Source organism: Etheostoma cragini, chromosome 2 (assembly GCF_013103735.1).
Source record: "Etheostoma cragini isolate CJK2018 chromosome 2, CSU_Ecrag_1.0, whole genome shotgun sequence".
In the NCBI taxonomy this organism is placed as follows: domain Eukaryota; kingdom Metazoa; phylum Chordata; class Actinopteri; order Perciformes; family Percidae; genus Etheostoma; species Etheostoma cragini.
Window position 1 is genome coordinate 19,607,625 of NC_048408.1, and position 23,440 is coordinate 19,631,064.

General features: G+C 38.4%; 3 protein-coding genes, 1 long non-coding RNA gene and 1 other non-coding gene across 6 annotated transcripts in view; 4 read left to right on the forward strand and 1 right to left on the reverse strand.

Annotated features, from left to right (window-relative positions):
* LOC117951751 (mitochondrial glycine transporter B-like) overlaps positions 1–925 on the forward strand; it is a 7,778-nt gene extending 6,853 nt beyond the window's left edge. The window contains exon 8 of the mRNA XM_034883635.1: positions 852–925. Within this exon, the coding sequence (XP_034739526.1) occupies positions 852–925 (74 nt within the window). The remainder of the gene's footprint in view (positions 1–851) is intronic.
* Positions 926–2,375: 1,450 nt separating this feature from the next.
* LOC117960209 lies at positions 2,376–6,644 on the forward strand. The gene is made up of 5 exons (XR_004660098.1): positions 2,376–2,456; positions 2,946–3,031; positions 4,685–4,789; positions 5,710–5,843; positions 6,483–6,644. It is a non-coding gene; the product is annotated as an uncharacterized LOC117960209 (long non-coding RNA).
* Positions 6,645–9,518: 2,874 nt separating this feature from the next.
* On the reverse strand, positions 9,519–9,591 carry trnar-ccu. The gene has a single exon. It is a non-coding gene; the product is annotated as a tRNA-Arg (tRNA).
* Positions 9,592–9,874: 283 nt separating this feature from the next.
* ttc26 (tetratricopeptide repeat domain 26) overlaps positions 9,875–23,440 on the forward strand; it is a 16,518-nt gene continuing 2,952 nt past the window's right edge. Inside the window, exons 1-18 of one of the 2 annotated variants that reach the window (XM_034860837.1) lie at positions 9,875–10,407; positions 10,560–10,703; positions 11,392–11,484; positions 11,666–11,780; positions 12,471–12,520; positions 12,870–13,015; positions 14,263–14,434; positions 14,843–14,917; positions 15,049–15,151; positions 15,541–15,596; positions 16,032–16,085; positions 16,180–16,243; positions 16,327–16,415; positions 16,662–16,745; positions 16,846–16,915; positions 17,711–17,817; positions 19,174–19,307; positions 19,713–19,851. In XM_034860837.1, the coding sequence (XP_034716728.1) occupies positions 10,405–10,407; positions 10,560–10,703; positions 11,392–11,484; positions 11,666–11,780; positions 12,471–12,520; positions 12,870–13,015; positions 14,263–14,434; positions 14,843–14,917; positions 15,049–15,151; positions 15,541–15,596; positions 16,032–16,085; positions 16,180–16,243; positions 16,327–16,415; positions 16,662–16,745; positions 16,846–16,915; positions 17,711–17,817; positions 19,174–19,307; positions 19,713–19,827 (1,674 nt within the window). In that variant the 5' untranslated portion in view covers positions 9,875–10,404 and the 3' untranslated portion in view covers positions 19,828–19,851. Of the gene's footprint in view, positions 10,408–10,559; positions 10,704–11,391; positions 11,485–11,665; positions 11,781–12,470; positions 12,521–12,869; positions 13,016–14,262; positions 14,435–14,842; positions 14,918–15,048; positions 15,152–15,540; positions 15,597–16,031; positions 16,086–16,179; positions 16,244–16,326; positions 16,416–16,661; positions 16,746–16,845; positions 16,916–17,710; positions 17,818–19,173; positions 19,308–19,712; positions 20,043–23,440 lie in introns of those variants that run through there. The other variant, XM_034860843.1, reaches the window with a different exon arrangement.
* LOC117951761 (ubinuclein-2-like) overlaps positions 21,059–23,440 on the forward strand; it is a 16,926-nt gene continuing 14,544 nt past the window's right edge. Inside the window, exons 1-2 of the mRNA XM_034883645.1 lie at positions 21,059–22,161; positions 23,076–23,192. Of these exons, the coding sequence (XP_034739536.1) occupies positions 21,859–22,161; positions 23,076–23,192 (420 nt within the window). The 5' untranslated portion in view covers positions 21,059–21,858. The remainder of the gene's footprint in view (positions 22,162–23,075; positions 23,193–23,440) is intronic.

Below are 23,440 nucleotides of genomic sequence, written 5' to 3' on the forward strand. Positions count from 1 at the left end.
TGTGTGTGTGTGTGTGTGTGTGTGTGTGTGTGTGTGTGTGTGTGTGTGTGTGTGTGTGTGTGTGTGTGTGTTTATGTAAATGTGCCAGTTTTTGTCTGTAGGTCTAAAGTAACACTCCCTGCAGTGAAGTGAACTTACTCCTCCTGTGACTATTTATGTTTGGACACCCTGAGGTCTGGCTGTCTCTAAACAAAATGCCCTTGACAGAGGGTCTTTGACTGAGCTGTGCAGCATTGTTGTCTTTGATAAGGTATTTCAAAATGCTGCAATCCAAGCAGACTTGTTCCGTTCATCTGCTGAGGTAACCAAAAGCAAGGCACGGCAGAGAGAGAAGCTCTGACTTCCGCCATTTTTACAAAACGTACCTAAAATCGAGCAATGCTTCTTACATGCCGATAACAAGAGAGACTTTATCTGCTTCTATATCTAATTTGTTTCAGGCTCAGAAAATCCCAAGTACTCACACAGCTGCATTATGGAAAGAAAGTCCCAATAAAGCCTTTGTTGCCACTGTGATGCATTTTGTGACTCAGCATAGTGAAACGAGATGTGCATTTTAAAGAAGTAATGATAGTCCTTCACAATAGGGTTTAAAAATATTCAGACGTGTAATGTCATTTCAGTCAGTTTATAGGTTTTGTAATTGAAATTCTTATTACAGCAATGTAATTTGCAATTCCTGTGTTTAGGTAAACAATTTTATATAATATTATTTTGCCCCCCCCACATACTAAATTTTTATATGCAAGATTTTACAATACAATGTATAGACCAATATAAAAAGTAATCCCTATCAATAATGACCCACAAGAAGTGTGTAGTGATGACGGCCCCATATTTTACTTATTTAGCTGTTTTCAAGATGAATCTGGGCTCCATCCATAGTCATTGGGCCCCACGTGGGAGTGTAACACCCAGCCGATGACAGCGCACAGGATGTGCAGCCCCTTAACATCGCTGTCCCTATGTGCTTGGGCTGCGTCTGTTCTCGCGAGCGCCACTCTCTTTCTCTTCATTCAGTCATCATCTCTCTGTCTATTACTCTCTTTCTTTCCCTAGCTCTCTCTCTGGCTAATTATGCTGTGTAAATACAAACCCCAAGTAAAGTAAGTTAAATAAATATTTTACTAGCAATCTTTACTTTATATTTTGTTGTCAATCACCTCCTGTGCGTATATTTCCAGAACATTAAGATTGCAAGTGAAGCATTGCTTAATCATTGTGCCACTGTGTTTATAAAAGTTACACAGAATCCTTGTCAGTGCTGGCCGGATTTAAATATTAACATTTTTTTCGACAATTTTAGAACTATTGGTTGTAAAAATATATATATATTTTTATGTTTATTGTACAGTCTGCCCATAGCTATAAATATTTATAAGTGATATGAAAAAGAGATGATATACATAAATTGAGTGCGAAAAATGTTTATAGAAATAATCCCAAATATAAGATCTCACTTATAGAGGAGCTTGAAAGACTTATTGGTCTGAACAAAAAGGATCACCCAAAGTGTAAACACAATGAGGTCTTTTGAAAGTTGGGACAGTAAGGTCACTAATGTCCCGTGTGATGGAACAGAGAAGGTGGTGTAGCAAAAAGAGATGTTTAATGACAAGAGTTTATTTCAGTGTTTGCTGTGTAACACAAACTGTATCTAAATGTGCCATAATTCACATATGGAAGTTTGACCTTGTTGATTATCTCCATTGATTCTCTGTTGTGACCGTTTTGTTTACGGTCGTTGTTATTGTACGTAGATATTCGGTCTGTTTATGTGTTTGCTCAGACAGACCGCCGTGCCTGCTGGGTTTTAATGTCAATAAATCTTCCTGTTTTTTAAAAAATGATTTAGACTTTTTTTCTGTATTGGGAATTAAGAAGTGGACTATGCTTTATTGGTCATTTTTATTGAAATTACAATTGCATGTTGCAACTACAAACATACATTTGTAAAAAAAAAAAAACATTACAACCACCAATTTTAATTACATTTGGACTAACGCAGGCCGATCAACACCCGCTTAGTGCAGCCAACTTTTTAACCTGTAGGCTAAGTATTGTTTATACATAGACTGTATTAAATAGGTGCTGTCTATGCGGGCCCTCTGGTCAGTAGGGTCTCTTTCTTCCTGAATTCAAGCTTTATACTCATGTATGTACATTCTCTTAATACATCCATGACATTCTCATACATCCCACCATGGATGTATTAAGAGAATGCATCCCATTGACGTATTAGTTATAATCAAATACAAATCAATACATCCATACTGTGATCAACGTAGCTGACAGGCAAGATTTCGACCTCGACTTGAATTTGCCTTCTTTAACTGTCTATGGAATTTGCCCACTTAAACGGAAGTACTGGTAAATCTCACTATAAATTTGAAGACACTTCCTTTTTCCGGTCTCTTTGGACCGCGAGGTGTCTATATGCGGCGTGTGTTCACGTGGTGAGATACAAATCTGTTATTATCGTCTCATTATCCTCACATTATGAGGACTTACATGTTAGTAAAGCTGCCACTATGCTAGATGGGGTACGTCATTACAACCGGTGTAAAGGACTCAGTTTTAGGAGTAGTTGCATGCTCGTGCTGCGGTGTGTCTGCGCTGTAACGTTAACGCTACACTGACATACCTAGTCACAAAGATTCCTTTAATTGAGTAAAAACATCTCATCGGCAAATATAAAAATAAGTGACACATAATGGAAAGTTTAGCTTTTCATCTCCTCATAGTTAACACAATCATAGGATGACATGAAAAGTAAAATGTTTGCGCACCAAATATGGTCCATGGCTTGTTTTTATTTTAAATTGACATCAGGACATTGACCATTCTATGCTGCCATCTTTGCTATGTGCTTTGCCATCAAAACTGTTTGTACTGTTGTGGTCTGCTTGCTGCTATCTGAACGTAAATGTTGTCTTCTCTTATAGTTCTCCCACTAAACTCAAACTAGTGGATACTATGTCCGGATGTGCTGCAGATGGAGGAGGATATGCTGGAAGAGGACGACTTAACTGTAAGTTTGTCTTTTTTGGTTTCATCTTTTCTAAACTTATTAAACTTCTTACATTATTACGCAAAAATGGTTTTAGTTTTCATGTCCGGTTCTGTTGTAAATAGTTATGAGAATTGTCTTATTCTTGTGGATGCATGGCCTTGCTTGCAAACACTTACAATAGTCTAAAAGGCGTTTTACAGTGGCGAGTGCAAATGTGACTTCATAAAAGCGACACTAGTTGTATTCTTCTCCTGAACAAAGGTGGCGCTAATGAGCACATGCTACCAACTTTGCTATTTCTATGCTCTAGATTCTAGAAGAAGAAAAAGTTAAGAATTGACAGCAGCATTCTTGTCAATGTGTGCGTGCCATTTAAAAGAAAAAAAGTGTCCAGCCCTCTGGCCAGTGAGATCTACGTCATTTTGACGTCACATTGTTGCGCGCTTGGATGCTTAGACTGCAAAACGGTCATCACTGTCCTTTACTGCCTCATGCTAAAAAAAAAAAGTAGGCTCGCCGTTGCTAAATCCCATACTTGCTTTTATTCGGCCACAGCCTCATTTGGTCTGGTATGACCACTAGTTCATGGTAGCAAACTCTTCCATACAACATATTACTGGGTCCGTTTGCCGCCTTTCTTTTCCTCTTGAGCTATTTGTACTATTAGTGCACTGTTATTTACCAGTATTATGTAAGTGGCACGTATGGTCACTTCTAAGCAAAAGTTTTTATTTTTATTTTTTTAAGTTTTATTTTTATATTATTTAAATCTTTTTTTCCATTGCACTAAACATTCAGCACACCATTAAAGCCTGGCACGGATCCCGTCTGTGTTTAGGTGTCGGAGTGTGCCAGAGTGACCTGGCTGGGTTTTCGCTAACACCATTAGGACTGCTGTCCCATGACTGGGGTTTGATAGTGACCTGAGCCACATTCTTGGTATAATGAAATTGTGTTCTTCTATTCTTCCTGTTGGCCTCTGTGTAAAAGCCTCTGAAGCATCGGACGCTTTAAGACCGAAATCAGTGACAAGCTGAAATGTTTTTGCATGTCTCTATTGATGTGACCTCGGATGAAAGTGTCTCATCCAAAATATGTGTCTGTTAAACAAAAGTATCTCACAAGGACTCTTCAAACGAATGAATGAATGAAGGATTTTATTTGGTAGCTGTAGTGATCCAAGCGTTTGAGATCAGTATTAAGGTCAAGTTCCATGTGAAACTAATACATAAAAAAAAGAATGATTTTAGTGTCATCAATTTATGTGCATCTACTTTTGCTTATACAACCATGGATCCTCTGTTTTTAGATAGTTAAAAGGAATTATGTTAAGCTGCTAAAAACTACATCTTGTGTATTGTCCTTCATAACAAAGTTTTTGTAAAAGGTAAATAGTTAACATATCACCCGATGATAAATATACCTTACACATGCTTTAGTGTTTTAAATCTGACCTTGTAAAAAATTAATTAATAATATTAAAAAGATTATTTTTATTCTGTAGTTTTAAACATGGTCAACAACTGCTAAAAACCAGAACAAGTATCTGTTTACTGTATTGGCAAAGGCCTGACCGTCAAATAACAGGACATTGACCAAACGAAATTGATTTCAATGTTTGTCATAAGTGTGGCAAATAATTTTGCTTCCTTTTTGTCTTTTCCTCTCCAGGTGTGTACATTATTAATGTGAGAACGGCCTGGTAACAGCCAAGGCTATTGTTGCCATCAAGAATCCAGGCGATGTTGGTGTATCTCCTCCAGGAGTACTGGACAGGTCTGTTTTTAATAGACTAATCTCATTTATTAAATATTATAAATCTAGTAGCTCCTTTTTTTTTTTTTAAGTGATTCAACATAGAACGTTCCATCAGTTTGGTCTTAATGAGATGTTCTGGTAAAGAGAGACTCACTCTAAAATAAAAACACCATCTATCTGAAATGGATGTAATATTTGTATTGTTTTAATGTTAAGCTTATGCCATTGCACTAAACATGCAGCACACCATTAAAGCCTGGCACGGATCTCGTCTGTGTTTAGGTGTCGGAGTGTGCCAGAGTGACCTGGCTGGGTTTTCGCTAACACCATTAGGACTGCTGTCCCATGACTGGGGTTTGATAGTGACCTGAGCCACACTGGAACAGTAGATACTAGAGATGGGCTGACACCATTTTTTGCTGACTGATTCTGATACCTGAACTTGCTTATTGGTCAATACAGAGTACTGAGCAGATACCAGTGTTTCATATATTTTAATGTTTTAAACAACTGTATACTACCATCCCTGTATGGATGTGACAGGATTTCTACCTTTCTCAGTCTGGCTCAGTTTATACTCTTTGTGAAACATGAACTTACACAAACAATGAACGTTCAAACTTTCTTTTATCCAGTTTTTCAGTCAGTTATAACTGGAAAAAGAACATAAACTACTTTAACGTAGATTTTCCATTCTTTTTCTTTATTACGTGTGTGTCTGTGTCCGTGTGTCTGTCCCTCCCGTCGGTCGCAGCCTCACTGACACTAATGGCATACTCTCACTTGGTTGGCTTGAACAGAGCATGATGTGCGCTGCCTCAGGTTACTTTAATTGTATCAGCTTCAATGAATTGGCAGATTCTTCCGTGACAGGATTAGAACCATGTGCAGGCACATTGTTAGGCGGTTATGTGAGCTTTTGCTGGTGTCTTTCACAGGAAAACTGATGAGGGGTGCAGAAACTACAGTGGAAGGCTGTTGCCCCAGGGGCTGTGGTTAAAAAAAACAAATCTCCAGGTAGCTCCCGGGAGAAGATGTGCCTGAACTCTGGTTCTACAGAGACCTCGAGGAGGTGAGTGGTGCCAAATGACAAACAGATGCTGGGACTCTTGTTGCACCGTATACACTGCAAATAATTTGGTTCTAGCCAAATAAAAAAAAAAAAAACTTAGATTTTGGAAGTTAATTGATCTTGTTTAAAGAGTCAATTTCTTATTTTAAGTGTGAACGTGTCAATTTTAGTGAAATTATCTTGCTGCACGGACAGATGATAATTTCACATTTCTTTTGAGTACCTTTTCCCTCAGATTTATTTATTTTTTAAAGCTGGTTTCTAGACACCCCCTTTTTTCTAGTGAATTTTATTAATTTTTTTTACTTCAAAAATTGAGATTTTACAAACTGAAGAGCCATTCTTTTGTTGGACAGATAATCTCTCTCTTAGATTAAGAGAAGTGTTGGCAGCCGAAAAGGTACTTAGCAATGAGAAACATTTTTGGGTTGAGTTATGACATGATCTTTTTACTACTGACAATTTGTAGATTTTAGTGTGAATGAAAAAAAAAAAAATAATAATAATTCCAACCTTCACTTACAATTTATCTGAGTTGTAGGATCCTACCATACTGTATAGGAAGCTGTCGGTGGATGAAGGTAAAAACATTTCAACAGAATGCATATTAATGAAATATTTCTCACTCCGTTTCCTCAGAGGACCGAGTGCCCAAACTGCTGCTGAAGACTGGTCTGCAACCCACAGCACAGGCCTCCGACTGGGACGGTGCTGGCTCTGACTGGTCCAAAGTCATGTCCATCAAAAACACACAAAAGGGAAAGCACTGAGCTGAGAAATTAATAAAGTTGGCAGTTTTTTGCTCGACTTTATTGTATATATGCATGGTGTTTGCACATGCATAGCATGGTTCAATGCCACATACTGCAATATTAATAGAGTTTATGTGCGACACCTGCCACACCTTATTTGTATTTTTTAAATTTTTTTTTAAAGAGAAAACCCGACTGGAAAATGCCAACCAATGATGCACCTTTTTATTTGATCCTCAAGGGGAAAATTACTATTAAAAAGGCCTGAAATAAATGGCAAGCCATTTTAACATTTAATAGCTAGACTGGATATGTGTTGCAGATATCTTTAGTTCAGTTTTGCCTATTCAAAAAGAATATTTGGGATATCCGCAAATATGTTCTTATCCACAATTGTAATTTCAGCTATCCACAAAGACATTCTTCCTAGGACAAATTACATCACGTTTGCCATTCATTTGTATGTGGTTTATCATTCCAGATATCTTAAATTAAGTTTTGACTAGTCAAAATGACGTAGATATCTGTAACTGGAATTAGGACTAGTCAAAATGATGTTGTAGTTATCTGTAACTGGAATTAGGACTAGTCAAAATGATGTTGTAGATATCTGTAACTGGAATTAGGACTAGTCAAAATGACGTAGATATCTGTAACTGGAATTAGGACTAGTCAAAATGATGTTGTAGATATCTGTAACTGGAATTAGGACTAGTCAAAATGATGTTGTAGATATCTGTAACTGGAATTAGGACTAGTCAAAATGATGTTGTAGATATCTGTAACTGGAGTTAGGGATATTCGTAATTTAATAGTAGATATCTATTTTCAAGATATAGATATCTGAAATTTTAGATATCTTTACCTTTGATTCTGCCCAGTCAAAATGTTATTACAGATATCTTAAATTAGAGTTTTGACTAGGCAAAATGACGTTGCAGATATCTATTTGCGAAATGGGCCCGCATCCCACAGGCGGGAGCAGAGCGCGTTGTTCAAATCTCATAGCTAGTACCTGTTAATTGTGTAATTAGCACATTAGCACCATGTCGGAGCCGCCAGAGGGTGAAGGTATTTTTAATCTTCTTTTTAATGCTGCTGCCCGCGCAAGACAGAGGATTCAGCGTTAGCCTACTTTCCACAACAAGACGACTCGTCATAATGACGTTTGAGATATCTGTAACTCTCATTTTGCCTAGTCAAAACTGAATTACAGATTTCTGCAATTGTCATTTAAGATGTGTGACGCGTTGAATGATGTCATGGTAGATATCTGTTTTGACTAGTTACGTTACAGATACCTTGAATGTGACGGAATATTATACTCTGGTTTTGTGAATATACTCAGGTATTGTGATTAAGCTTATGCATTAATAAATGAAACAAAGGCCATGTCAGATATTGAACAAAAGAGAAGTATGTTGCAACTTGTGCTTGGTGTGTAGGTGAGAGCGGCATCCTGTTGAGTGTTAGCCACAGCTTGCAGGAATTCAACATGAGATAGTAAGGTCAGAGGTCATGCTGATAGCACAAACAGCAGAACATAGTATTCTCTCACTGGAGAGGCACCCTAAGCACCCCCACACACAGACACATTCTTGCAGACTGAGACAGCATTCCACACCCACCCAACCAATAGAATTACTGTTGCTAAGACATTATGCACTGCCCAGTGACGCCTTGAACCAATAGGGCTCCCTTAAGGAGAACCCATTAAAACCTCTGCGCATCTCTGTTTCAGTGCCTTTTTGGGGACCACTGGACTAGTCAAGTTCCATTTGGACTGTGCACGTATAACTGCCCGGAATGCATTGCTCTGTTTTCTGAATAAATCATTTTTATACATAATCAAATCTAGAGTGATTTCTTAGCTAATTGAGTCCCGACGTAGGACACTCCAAGTGGGATTCGCAACAAATGACAATTCCAAAATGTAATTACGACTAATCATAAAGATGCTATTGATATCTATAATGTTAATTCCGGATAGTCAAACTTAGCTTTTAAATGTTAAAAGCGCTCGCCATATGAAATATACACACACATGCTCAGGACCTATTAATGCACAAATGGAGAGATGTCGGAGTGAGTGGGCTGCTGCTGCTGGATCAGTGCCCTGAGCGGTTGGGTGAAGTATGGTTATAGACTAATAAAAAAATATATTTGAAAAAGAACCTTATCTTTTATGACTACATCAATTAATTCCTACTAAAAAAATGTATAATTTAAATGATACATGAGTTTTATGAGGGGTGTAAGTAACAAAATAATTGATGAAAATCAAGTTAATAAAAATGCATTTATATATGTGTAAACCATAGATGTATGGCTATAAGTGTCAGTTGGGTATTGTGAGTCATTACTAGAAGACTGTAACACAGCCCTACTGACTATCAGAGCAACACTTGACACAAAATGTCAATCAAGTTAATCATCACTTGTTGATTTTACTGCTTCATTTTTCACATGCATTTTCACCATTTCAGTTTACTTTGTTGCTTCCACTGTTAAAGGCACTTTACTTAAATAATGACAAATTTGTGTTGTGAATGACTAAGGTAAGCCAGGGGTAATTATGGAACATGACTCGTGATATCACAACTGCTTAAATACTTTACCTGTCTATGCTTAAATAAAATCACTTGAAAATTAACTTTGTAAATTTTTACTGCCCTGCTTTTTTGTGTGTGTGTTACTGCCACCATTAGAGTTCTTTGGATAAGATTATTGCAAGTTCTATGTGCTGGTTAAAATTCAGAAAGAGTGTTCAAGTGTTACACATTACGCGCAGTAAATTACGGAACTGAGATCCAGATATGATATAAATATGCATGGACACACTGACGGACAACACAATCAATTATAGGAAATCCAGTAAGTAAATGAGCAGGAGTAATTTTAGGCTGATTGATTTAAAACAGTCCACCCCAGATGGGACTCGAACCCACAATCCCTGGCTTAGGAGGCCAGTGCCTTATCCATTAGGCCACTAGGGCAACTACACGTATGCAACGCAGAATACTTTATGTCTCATAAAACGTGGTGTTAATGTTGACAAACAAACTTGGTTTTTGGATGTATTTTATGGCAGTATCTTGTACATGGTCTTGTATGATAAATATATCATTCAAAATCCTTCGTTTTCCGTTGCTAGGCAACAATGAACAAACCACTTAATCAAGTTAACCGCAGAGGGTCGAGCTGTTTCCTGTTGAGCCCCAAACTCTGTTAGACTACAAAATAAATGTCATTCTAGAGCTCTATTCCAAAACGGTTGCAATGTCCCAACGTTTCCTTCAGTTTTCATCTCCGACCTGTAGTTCAGCCCTCTCCGAGGTTTTTAGATAAGGATCATATATATATGTATAACATCAACGATTTAACCTTAATAGGTGTTCAATTGCCTCACTGCATTGTCGGGCCTTTTTTGTGCCTTTAATTTGAAAGTATGTGAGCGGAAAAATGAATCTACGCAACCATTAAACTATCAGCATCAGCTAGCTAACGTTAACCAGAAGGATTGTACATGATTCTCCAGTCTAAAAACGTGTTCACTTTAACTGTAGTTAATTTAACTAATGCCCTGTTAGTTGACAGTAAATTCAGTTTACGTTGGTAACGTTTTGTTGCTGGTTTCAATGAAAGATGAAACGAGTTTGCTAAAAACGTAAGGAGTCGTGCGTAAAAGGTAAAAGCTAACGTTAACAATTGGTGTTTTCGTTGATAGAAACACCCAACGTTACCTAGGTTAGTGATAAACAAGTCTTAGCTAGCGCTAACGTTAAGTGCTTCTAGAGAGACTCGTCGACATGGTGAGTTATCATTTTTGTATACCTTGTGCCAGGACCATTATTAATGCTGTCTCCTCATAACTTCATACGTCTCTGAAATTGACGTACATTTTGGCCCCAACCAACTCAAAGTCTGTGATGACTTTGGAAATTCAAATTGTGTGACTTGGCAGATCCTTTCTCGCGTGAAGCCAGCCGTGGGAGGAGAGACACCGTTGAGCTTCAGTGAGAAAAAGAGAAAAAATAAGACAAAAGTTCCAAACTTGGAGGAATACCTGCAACAGAGAGACTACCTTGGGGCTTTGACACTGTTAGAGGTACTTAAACACATAACACATGGGTTAATAAAGATAATATATAATAATTGCTTGCTAAAAAGGCTTTTGAGTATAAGGACCGTGACTCACAGAGGAGAAAGGCTTGAGTGCTGCCATGTATTCATGGACCACAATTTATGGAATCAATTGAATTAACTGTTTAATGTACTGCAGCTGACCAATATCTTTATTTTTACTGTAAAATATCCTGCTTGGAAGTATTGTTGTGGTCACACACAGAAATCTAAACAAAATCTAAGGGTCCATAATATCAAAATTGTTTGTCATAACGTTAATGAATTTTCAAAACAAGTGGTCTGTTAGTTACTTTCTTGTGCCTGCCTGTGATCGATTTGACCATCCTTTTTCAAAAGTTTGGAATTAAGCAGCAATTCCCTACAAATCAAAATGTCCAAATGTGATGATTCAGTTGAGAGATTTGGTGTGATGAAACCACTGGGTTAACTTGACCCTGTGGCTGAATAAATAATTGCTGCACTTTTACAAAGGAGTTAACTATTATTTTTTCTACCTGCAATGCCTCTTACAGTATATCCTGTGTCATGCCCTGGATTTAAAGTTTCAGAAATAGAATCACTTCCACATCTATGCTACAGACATCTCTTTATTACTGAGTGCTGCTGCTGCTGCTGCTGCTGCTGCTAATTTATTGCTGTGTCGTCTCTAGTTTCAGAGAAGTATCGGCGAGACAGATGAACATACAGACCAATGGATTGGCTACTGCGCCTTTCACTTGGGCGATTACAAGAGAGCTATGGAGGTATTTTTAGTTTTATATATGCCTGAATATGTGTGTAGTTTTGTGCAAAAATAGTACCCCAGATGCCGATATTAAAATAATCAATAATAATGAATACCTGTTGGGTAAATGAAAGGATGTGACTGACTTTTTTTTCTAGAGTCTGATCGCATTTGCATATTTCCTCATCATGTTGTGACAGGAGTACAAGTCTCTGACCATGAAGCCTGAATGTCCTGCTCAGGTGTGGGTCTTTCTGGCCTGTGCACTGTTTTTTCTGGGGCTCTACAAAGAGGCTGAGGAGGCTGCATCTAAAGGTAAGCTTTCCAGGTGTTACATTAGTAAATTCCTTTTATGTACTGTATGCTAACCACAGCATGCAACCCTTGAAATATTAAGTATTTGAATGTCTCTAGTTCATCAAAATATTATCAAAATATGAACATATCTATATTATTAATTTTATGCATATCATCTATGCCAACCAGTCAACATATTATTTTTTTTATAGGGTGAAACATTTTTGCTATTGAATTGTACCAAACTGGTGAGATGATACTGTGAGTTCTAATTATCAGTAATTATTGGTTTATTTTTCAATTGTGTTGCTCATTCATATTATTTCAGTAAAAAAATCAGATTTACAAGATGTAAAGTAATTTGTGATGTTTTTTTTTCTTTCTTACCAAACGTAATCCAAATGTCACTAATTATGAAAGCCCATCATTTTTGTGTATAGGGTTGTCCACTCACCTTTGGACAACCTTCAATAAAATAGTTATTGTGCACCAGGTTGTATTCAAGAAGTCTGCAGGATTTTATTGTGAAGACGTTTTTTGCAGCTTAAGGAACACAAAGAAATGTTTTTTATGTTGCCATGTCACATACAATGCTGTTCAGTAAGTTATGTAATTGCCGAGATAAAGTTTTTGATATTAATACATTTTGCATCTTATTCCCATGTGGTTTGCTGTCTAACTACATTTTCTTTCTCTTGCTGTCTGTAGCGCCAATGTCCCCCCTCCAAAATCGATTACTCTTCCACTTGGCTCACAAGGTTAGAACACTACTACATTATTTTACTATATTATGTTTACTTTTTCTCTCTGCCTTAACTTACACACTAACAGTTAACTGCACTGCAGATACAGGTCTACACACCTAAATAGGAGAGAAACATAGAGGTCTGTATTCATGTCATGCAATACTGATGCTATCGTTAATTACGTCTTGTGTCGTCTGAGCTCAACAATAAGGAAAACTTTGGGCATTTCTAGTGTTTCTGTAATAGATTTGAGTATTTAAACTTCTCATGACCTTTTTATTCCTTGGGTAATTCATATTATTTTGCGTCAACGTGAACACATTTCAGAATGATGTATTCCTTCATTGGCTGTTGTGTTCAGTTCAATGATGAGAAGAAGCTGATGGGTTTCCACCAGAACCTGGAGGATGTGACAGAGGACCAGCTGAGCCTAGCATCCATCCACTACATGCGCTCCCACTACCAGGAGGCTATAGATATCTATAAACGCCTTCTACTGCAGAACAGGTCTGTGCTTTTCCACTCTCTTAAATTTGTTTCACAGTCCTGTACCATCCTCACGCCACCTTGACAGGTGTGAGTTGTTAATTCGAGCTTCATGCCTTATGGAACCATAAAGATAAAAACTGTCAGTGTAGCTGGTCTGCTGAGCTAGCTTCCTCTAACACTGATATTATATCTGAAGTAGTAAGGGTAAGAAAAGGAAAGACCTTGCTTTCATTGTGCCACTCCTCAGAGATCTATTGTTGGCTTTTGTGGCATCTGTAGGCCAAGGTGCATCCGAGTTTTTTTTAATATGTTCTGCTGTCGACCCAGTAAAAAAACCCGCAGATGGACCTTGGCCTTTCAGTTGCACACCTACTACTTTTTCTAAATGCTGACAGAAAAATGCAAAAATATCAAACTAACTCTATGCAAAGATTTCAGAAAAACCCAGCGTACCAGCCCATTTCCCCAAAGGCTTGATCTTCTTTGTGTTTGATAACCTTCAAATATCCATTCCTTTTTAAACTAATTTCTTGCATTCAGGTGTTCCCTTGTTTGTGTCTGTTTGTTCCTGTGAAAATGTCTTGTCTTCTTGACTTTTTGTACATGAGATTTAATAAAAGTCTATTAAGACAATTGGTCAATTTATAAAGATATATGTTATCATAATATATAATTACATCAAGGTTTGTTATTTACTGTTGACTATAAAAGAAATATTTACGTTGTTAATAGATTCTAAAATATATATATATATATATATATATATATATATATATATACTACTATAATACTGTACTACAGGTTGTTTTTTTAAGTATTAGGTCTCTCTTAACTCTGGCTCTCTTGTCCCACATGGGACTAAAGTTACCATGGAGCCTTTCTCGAGACAGGATACAAATATGAGCACAGAGGAGAAGCACTTGTTGAGAGTGGTCCATACTGTACTATAGGCTCCCATTAAATACAAACCTAATACTTACAGCGGATCATATTTGAGTCGATGCCGTCAAATCTCCAACCGCTTTTCCACAGCCATTAATAGGAAGGAATTCTTCATTTACTTCTAATGTAATTTGACTAATCATTTATTTAAGTCTGTATACACACTAGTATGTCAAGCAATATCAGATCAGAAGCAACAACATTTACAAAATGTACTGTTCTAAACAGCATATGTTAATTACAAAAACCCAATCTAATGTGTCCAGCTAAAAGTAATCTGTCTGAAAGCTAGTTTGACATCCTCATTGCATCTTGTCTTTCAGAGATTACCTCGCCCTGAAAGTTTACGTGGCTCTGTGTTACTACAAGCTGGACTACTATGATGTGTCCCAGGAGGTGTTGGCTGTGTACCTGCAAAGCATGCCAGACTCCACTATTGCCCTCAACCTCAAGGCGTGCAACCACTTCAGACTCTACAATGGCAAGGCGGCTGAGGTACTCAGTGTTTGCTTTCCGCATAGCCTGGCTGCTGTTTTGCTTGTTCTTCATATGTGTTTTCACATTTTCATACTGACATAGTTAGGTTTTGTTTGGCCTGTGAAGACTGTTCCTATCTGTGTAAATATAGATCATCCAAAAGGTTAATAAATGAAAAGCCTCCAGGTCTGTTTCTTTCACCATGCACCAATAGGTTAACATAAAAACTCCAACAAATAATACAAAGGCAGATATTTGAAATTAAAGGAACAGCTCGCAGTACTGTATCAGTGCACAGTATTTGTGCTTTTTTAACATTTAATTTATGTATTAGACATGCATGCAGGATTACAGTTGCACCAGTTTTCTTTGTGGAGAGTACCTTGTGGACGGTTTGACTTATTGTGTGCTCTCTCTCCTTCTTAGGCTGAGTTGAAGAACCTAATCGACATCTCCTCCTGCTCCTTTGAGTTTGCTAAGGAGCTTATACGACACAACCTGGTAAGCTTTTCACAATCTCTTTCTGTGAGTTTGTCGGTGTGTGCCAGTCTGTGTGTGTGAGTGTGTGTGCATACACTAGTGACTTACGTGCTACTTTTCCACACTCTAAATCTCTCTCCTGTGTACTGCAGGTGGTGTTTCGAGGTGGGGAGGGGGCGTTGCAGGTGCTGCCTCCTCTGATCGATGTGATCCCCGAGGCCAGACTCAACCTGGTCATCTACTATCTCAGACAAGGTGTGTAGCCATGGCATTGCAGTTTTCCGTAACAAGGAAAATATTTTTATTTAAATGCAAACCAAAGTTTAAACACGCATACAATAAAAGAACATATTTCTAATAACCGTACTCTCATAATTTTTATGTTATCTGAAAATGTTATGATATACAACACAATGAGATCACACTCTTATGTAATACTTAGCTTTATTTAAAATAGTTAAGAATCATTTTTAAATATAGGAAACCTTAGATAAATTCGTTGTTCATTATATTATGTGACATGCAAATTAAATGCATCATTGCCGTTGTGATGTTGCTGGTAATTAAATGTAATTGTTTTAAGTCTCAGATTTTAGAGAGCACCTACCCTAGCTCACGTATTCACATCCTTTTCATACTTCCAGACGATGTCCAAGAAGCCTATAACCTCATCCAAGATTTGGTGCCCACGACACCTCAGGTAATGATTTGAAGTGACATTGTTCTTTTATGTGATATTAAACAAATTATTTAATTTTGGTGAAACTGTTTGGTCTCAAAAATAAACTCCAGATCTGCTCAGTTTCACTCTAACATAAAAAATAATACAGTAGCTATGTTTAGCTACCACCAGTACAACCACAGTCTGATCTGCTGGCCACTGAGCAGCTCCACTGGAGCAGAGCCTTGCTCAATGGCACCTCAGTGGTGGTAGTGAATGACGGGCAAGTGCTGCTCTTTCACTGTCCCCCGTCAGATTTGATCTGTCGGTCTGGCGATTGAACTGCGACCTCCTTGTCACAAGCTCGCTTTTTTAACCTTTAGGCCACCACTGCCTAAATTGACTCTAGCAGTATTGACTATTCTTCTTTCACCATTTTGAAGTTTTTTAAACTTTGATGATTCACTTTCTCAGGAGTATATTTTGAAAGGAGTGGTAAATGCGGCATTGGGACAAGAAATTGGATCAGTGAGTATTCTTGTTAAATAGATATAGTCACACTCATTCAAATGTGATAAGAGTGAGTCTAAGAGACACTTATTTTTGTGCTTTTCTGTTTCAGAGGGATCATCTGAAAATTGCTCAGCAGTTCTTTCAGTTAGTTGGAGGCTCGGCCAGCGAGTGTGGTACATTGAGTAGACATTTGATCAATATGAGGTTTTAAAGCAAAACCGTGTGAGAATGTGTTTAACGTTTTTCTCACTTTCAGACACTATTCCTGGCAGGCAGTGCATGGCCTCCTGCTTCTTCCTCTTGAGACTGTTTGAAGATGTGCTCATCTATCTCAACTCAGTCAAGGTTAGTGTTGCTCAGTGCAAGGCTCACAAAAGCAGTGAAGAATCGCAGTAAGAATATTTACTGTGATACTATTATGTAAGATGTTTAAAAAAGACTCCCACACAATGGGGGACAAGTGTCACTTCAGATTCCAAGTGTTGCTTTACAGATGCAGTACATTTATTCAGGTGTTGGGACTTTTGAATGCACTTTTCTTTTGAACATGTGGAAACTTTTGTGTAGACATAATTGTTCTTTTTTTCTCAGGGCTACTTCTATAATGACGATACGTTCAACTTCAACTATGCTCAAGCCAAAGCTGCCCTTGGCAACTACAAAGAAGCAGAAGAGGTACCTTACTTCATCATACATCTACACAACTGCTTTTTATAGACTTTGATCAATTCTGATTAGTTGCTGACAGATAGTTTTTGACTCAATCTTTTTTCAGATTTTTCTGCTGATTCAGAGTGAAAAGATCAAGAATGACTATGTTTACCTCAGCTGGCTGGCACGATGCTGTATGTATAGTAGTCGTACCAATGTCCGTATATTTAATTACAAAAATATTCCTGCAACATAACAACCAGTTTTCCAGCTTTCCAGCCAACTGACATGAAGGATTTTGGGGTCGGGACTGGGGGGTTAGTGCGAGGAAGCGAGGGGGAGGGGACAGGATGAGGAAGAGGAAGGGGCAAGCTAGTCTAATTTTTTTTGAAATACTTTGAACATCAACAAGAAGTGCCATCACCCAACATTGCTTAGAGCACCTTTAAGTCGGAGAAAGACTGAGAATGCCTTTATACTTGTTCAATTCAATTCAATTTTATTTATATAGGGCCAAATCACAACAACAGTTATCTCATTGCGCTTTCCATAAAAGAGCAGGTCTAGACTGTACTCTGTGATGTTATTCACAAAAACCCAACGTTCTAAATAACAATGAAAGTTTATGGAGTTTTTCCTGATAATATTGCCTAAAGGAAGCATATAGAAAGTGAACAGGATTTGACTGAGCACAGATCCTTTTGGGGCTCCATGACTAACTTTCAATGAGGCTGAGAGATCTGAATCCAACATCAATGCCAGATTTATAGCTTTAGGATTGCAAAGTATTTAGGTTCACTCTTGCACCGAGCCGGTGTCACTCTCAACAGCTCTAAGAAATGGATTTCTCCATTAAAATATTTTTAATTTGGCATAAGCCACATCAATAAAAACCTGCCCCCAGGCGTTTGATATTTTCCAAATCTTAATCTTTAAAAGTTGCTGCCTATGAATGATGGACTATTGAACACTCGTCTTGTTCCTGTCAGACATAATGAACCAGAGGGGTCGGCTTGCCTGGGATCTCTATCTGAAGATGGGCACTTCCTCCGATTCCTTCAGTCTGCTGCAGCTCATTGCCAACGACTGCTACAAGGTGACATCATCCTCTGTTTTCTGCCTCATGTGTCATCTGTGATGATGTGATACATGCGTAAATGCATGAAATACTGCTGAAACAATTAGTCAATGAATTAGTTAGTGGATTAACAGAAAATTAACGCTCTGGTACCAGCTACTGTTTGCTTTTATCGTGTTTCCAAATGATTGCTGATTACTTTTCGGTCTATCGACTAATTGTTTAAGCTCTATTTAATGGTTTCTTCTGGCTGTTTTTTTATTAGAATACAATCATTTATTGCTGAAGGCCAGGGTCTTTAAATGCAAAAAATTACTGTTTCTTCAAATAAGTCACTTGTATATTTTTTAACTTAGTTTTTATTTATCGTAGACAGTCAGCACAGACATACATGGTAAGATAATGAAGTATCTGATTGGATGAAAAAGTAACAAATTAATGAAATTAAATATAATAAATAAAAAACTGTAAAATTTCAATAATATAAATGTTAAAAAGGGGGGAGGGGTTAAGGATGACCAACCCCTTATTCCAAACATTTTTAGTAAGACAGGGATCTATCGCCTCAGAAGTTTATCCCTTTGGAGCCTCAAGTTGTGAGTTATGTCCTCCATTCTATAAAACCCACCCCACACCCGCTCCTTCCACCCCTGAAATGTTGGAACAGTGGGCTTCAGCCAATTTACAGTTACTTATTGGCTGCAGTAAGAAGGATTTGCCGAAGGTATATATCATCACTTGCATCACAAGCACGATTGACAAATGGCACCTTAATGGAGAAATAGCACGTTTTATTCTCTACCTTGCTGCTTTTGTCGAATACAAGTTTTGTCTCTGTCTTAACTGTAACAGCTTTTTAGCTAAGCTGTGGTTATTATATGTTGTTAGAGGTGTTGTCTATCAAACTGCCCTCAGTTTTCTCACCATATCTTTGGAATGCAACCAAAACTGTGAGCAGCATTGAGGTCTGCAGTAAAATCAAACATCTGCAGGGGTTGCTGATAAAGTGCCAACCACTATTATTTTAATGACAAATTATGTTTTTGGTATTATTTTAACTATGCACCATATCTCGTGACAGACTGCACTTCATCACCAAGCCACCAGGTGTGCAGTAGAATATTGCACCAACAATGTCTGTTCATGAGAGTGCACAAGCAGCAATCATACTTTTTTTTTTTTTAATGTATCACTGCATCTAACTTGTTATTATTTTTGGAGAGACAAAGCTTAACTGTAAGCAGAAATGTATTGTTCTGGATAAACTCTTAAATCTGAGACTAAATGCTTATTTGGTAAAGTGGTGGCTTAATATGTGCCTTGGAAATCAATATGTTGAATGCTAGTGCTCATGATCACAGCCTATTGTTCCAGATGGGCCAATTCTACTATGCAGCTAAAGCGTTTGATGCACTGGAAAAACTGGACCCAGGATCCAACTACTGGGAGGGCAAGAGAGGGGCATGTGTCGGCATCTTCCAGCTCATACTGGCAAATAAGGAGTCCAAGTACGATTGTCTTTTTTTCATTACATTACATTACGTTACATTCATTTAGCTGCCACTTTTATCCAAAGCAACTTACAATAAGTGCATTCAGTCATCAAGATACCACCCAAAAATTGCAAGTCATGCGAGTACATTAAAAACATCAAATAAGCAAAAGCTAAGCTTTAATGTGCAATAATGTGATCACATCACACAGTTAACAATGTTGTCTAGTTGTTGTTTTTTCTAATGCAAAACATATTTCAAAGAGATCCCTGTCATCACCCAGTAAAACTGATGACTGGACTGACATATCCAACTTCTGTGGTCTGTTTGTTTTGGTCTAATGTCTACATAAAAGCAACATGAGAGAGGGTGCATTCTTGATCTAATCTCGTTTCCTCACGCATCCTGTTTGTGTTCTAGGGAGACACTTAAAGAGGTGTTGTCTCTGCTGCGAAATTCAGGAAACCCCCAGGTTGAATACATCATCCGAGTTCTGAGGAAGTGGGCCAAAGACAACAGAGTCCTCCTCTCGTGACAACTCTGGGCACTGAACTTCAGCATCATTATGCAGACATCATCAATCATAGTGCAAATGGTCATTTCACTTGATTAAATCATATTTATGATATTTACACCCCAAGAAGAAACATGGAGCCATTATTTCTGCCGCACTATTGTTAAAATATGTAAGTTTTGAATTGCAATCCTCTATTTACTTGTCTGTTTGTATTAAAATGGTACTGTATTTTTAAAGTGACTTTTTGAATGCCTTTTAAATGATTTGTGAAATTCCGTACAGTAATTTTCCTCAGTTTTTTTCTCAGCCTTTAAGCAATACAAAAACTATTAGAACAAGAAAAAACAGAACAATGGAGATAAAGAAATTATGCACACGATATAAGGCAGGGGAAAAAAAAACAGGAGCAAGACAAATTATTAGGATTATCAAGAGCATAATACAGAGGCAGTTTGTAAAAATTTGACATTGTTTTTTCTTTTCCATTCATCTTTGTATATACATACACACCGTGCCTTGCAAAAGTATTCGGCCCCTTTAACTTTTCAACCTTTTGCCACATTTCAGGCTTCAAACAAAGATAAAACAATTTTTTTTGTGAAAAAGCAACAAGTGGGACACAATCATGAAGTGGAATTAATACCAAAGTGCCACAGTCCCAGTAAAGTTTGAAAGACAACATTGATTGTTCATTTTAAATTTGAATAAAGCAAAAATACAAACCATAACTATTTTCATTAACCTAGATTCATGTTGATTTTGTTCACCAGATGTTGGCTATAATGCAGTTCTTTTGTCAACCAACAGAAAATAGGACAAAGAAGTGGACATTTAGTCTTTTTATATTGTTTCCCTGTGACAGAGGTCTCTACAAAAACAACCTGGAAACGCTTATGTGGATGCCATTACACACCCAGCGCTCCAAATGGGCGCAGGATACATAAGGCAGCCATCATGTTTTTACCCAAAGTTAGCATGTATATCTCTTAAGGTGGACGCAAATAGTTTTCACACTTAAATGCTATGTGAAACTTTAGCCACTTTAGTATTTTAAGTTTTACTCCTCATAATTAAACTGATTATTGTTGCCAAAATCTTTGAAGTGCTCTTTCAATTGCAAATTTGACAATTTGGCAGAACTGGCTATTGCACAAGGGGCGGTAGGTGGGAAATAGGGGCCCAAAAACAAACTTTCTAACAGGTTAATCCAGCTATGGTTTCTATCACAGAAGTACAGACAATACAAACATCAATGTCAAATTTAAATGAGTTCACCCAGTTTATCGTAATCAGGAGCTGCTACACATAAACTGAATATCAACAGGTGGTCAGTAGTGCGTGTATATAAATCAGCTGTGTTGGGCTGGTTCCCAAACAGCCAACCCTCTGGCTTGCGTTTCTTCCGTTTGGGATTTGATTAAAGTAACGTTACATTGTACACTGAGTGTGTGCTGGTGCCATTGTAGATGCACAATTCAGCATTTTCCTGAATAGACGTAAAAATAGGCTTCAACTGAAAGCTGTCGATTATCCATATCTGGATACACAGCGTGTGGTGTATGTCTCCCACAGCCTGTCCTTCACTCAGACACTTTATAAAGGTCATAATAGAACTGACAGTGTTGTTATTATCGCCTGTTGTGACCGAGGCGGGTTTAGGATCGGGGCACGCGGTGATTGGACGTGACGAGCCCCCTAGTGTCACGATGCTTCAGTTTTGTGCGTACGCGCAGGCGCAGCGACCCCTCTCTTCTCTTCTGATATTTTATTTACTCCCGAAACCCAAGATGGCTCCTGTGAATGTCTCGGTCCCATAGCAAATTGAGGATGCAAGTAGCTGTCGTAAATACAACTTTTCCCCGACCGTCGCATCCCCTGGAGTTCAATTCGTATGGTGCGGAGGAGGCCCTAACATCCGTCTAGGCATTGAGCAGCCGTCGGAGCTTCGCGAAACCTTCTTCAATCCACCAATTTGGAGTAGTTTCGCGAAGTAACGTTAGCTCTTCTCCTCGCTGTCTGTCCGGAGAAAGGTTCAGGCAGCTCATCCAAATGGCCGAACCGAGAAAAGTGCAATTTGTCACCCTCTCGGCCTTCGCAGCTGGAGCAGCCGCGGAGTCTAGGAAACGTCGGCTGGAGGATGAGGCCGACTTCAACTTCGGTGGAGCCGGGGAGGTCGAGGCAGCGACCGGGGCAGGGGGTGCTGCCAGCAACGGTCGTCTCGTCAAAACCGGCGAGAGGGACACGGCTGTAGCTGAGAAGAGGGCGACGGTGCGGCTCAACCTGTCCCTACCCGAGCCTGACGACCGCTCCTCCGCCGAGTTTAATTACGGCGAAATCATCCAAAACATCCAGGTAGGATCTCCCAGTATGACTAACATTACCAGGCCGGCTGAGTGTGGTCCTGGAGTTCATTTTATTTGCTCTTACAAGTGTTTGTGTGGACTTGTCATTGCTAAGTAAGAGGGGGGAAGTGCACCTTGTCCTTCCGTGGACTAGCGTGGTTGAAACTGACCATTAGTACGACTCAACACAAAAGACAGCAGCAGCTTTTTGACCACGCAGCCAGCCAGTCCACTCTGTGCTCTGCAACTTCAGCAGCGCTCTATCAAAGTGTAACCTTAGCTTTTTATCGAGGGACCTCCTTTTTAAAAAAATGTAGAGATAAAGCTTATCTCCTCGTGCTTGCTACCTGTGTCCTGTTCACGCAGGCTTGCCCAGCAACAGCCCAGCCACACAGCCATTACAGCACTTGGAAATGCCACATGCCGTTTGGCCCTCTGGCTGCGGGTGATAGATGATAGAGCATTGCTGATGGAAGTACCAGGATGTAGCATGGGAACAAGGCAAATGTCAAAGCTGAGAGATCTGGAATCTCGCCTCATTATGATACTGTGCATTTTGGGACAATCCAGTTTTTGCTTTTATGTTTTTACGTGAGTGGTAAATATGGGTGATGAAGTTTGCAAACTACAGTATAATTAAATATTTTTTTTATTTTCATACAAACGGTAGCTATGCCAGCACTATATTTAGCAGCTCTTTTAGTTGTTTGTCTTTGTTTTGGAATCAATTATTTTCAGTTTTCTGCGAACATTGGGATAATGTAGTTATATTTACCGATTGGACTTTTATTCTAGGTTTGAACATTGTCAGGTTGTGTTCCAGTGTGAGGGCCTCAGGCACTGACACGGTCCAACCAAAGCTCTGACATCTTATTTTTCCTGGTCATTATCTTTAAAATTAATGTTTTTAACCATTTGTTCCAGGCAAAGAATAATCCTCCAAGTCTTACTTCAGCCCACAATCCCAACGACCACTTTGACGAGGAAGAGAAAGAGCGGCTCCAAGTTGAGGCGCTGGCAAAAAAATTTGAAAATAAATATGTGAGTGTTTCTAATTTGATCATTTTAGAATTATATCTGGACCGATACTGGAATTTTTGAGCCTGAAACCAAAATTGATGTTTGAGTTTCAAAAATCCCTGATGAAGCACCTGATGAACACAAAATGTAAACAAACATGAGTGGGACATTTTACAGTTAAAAAAATCAAAATGTGAGTGCTCTCTGGGAGACAATCAATGCAATGTGACACTATATATATATATATATATATATATATATATATATAT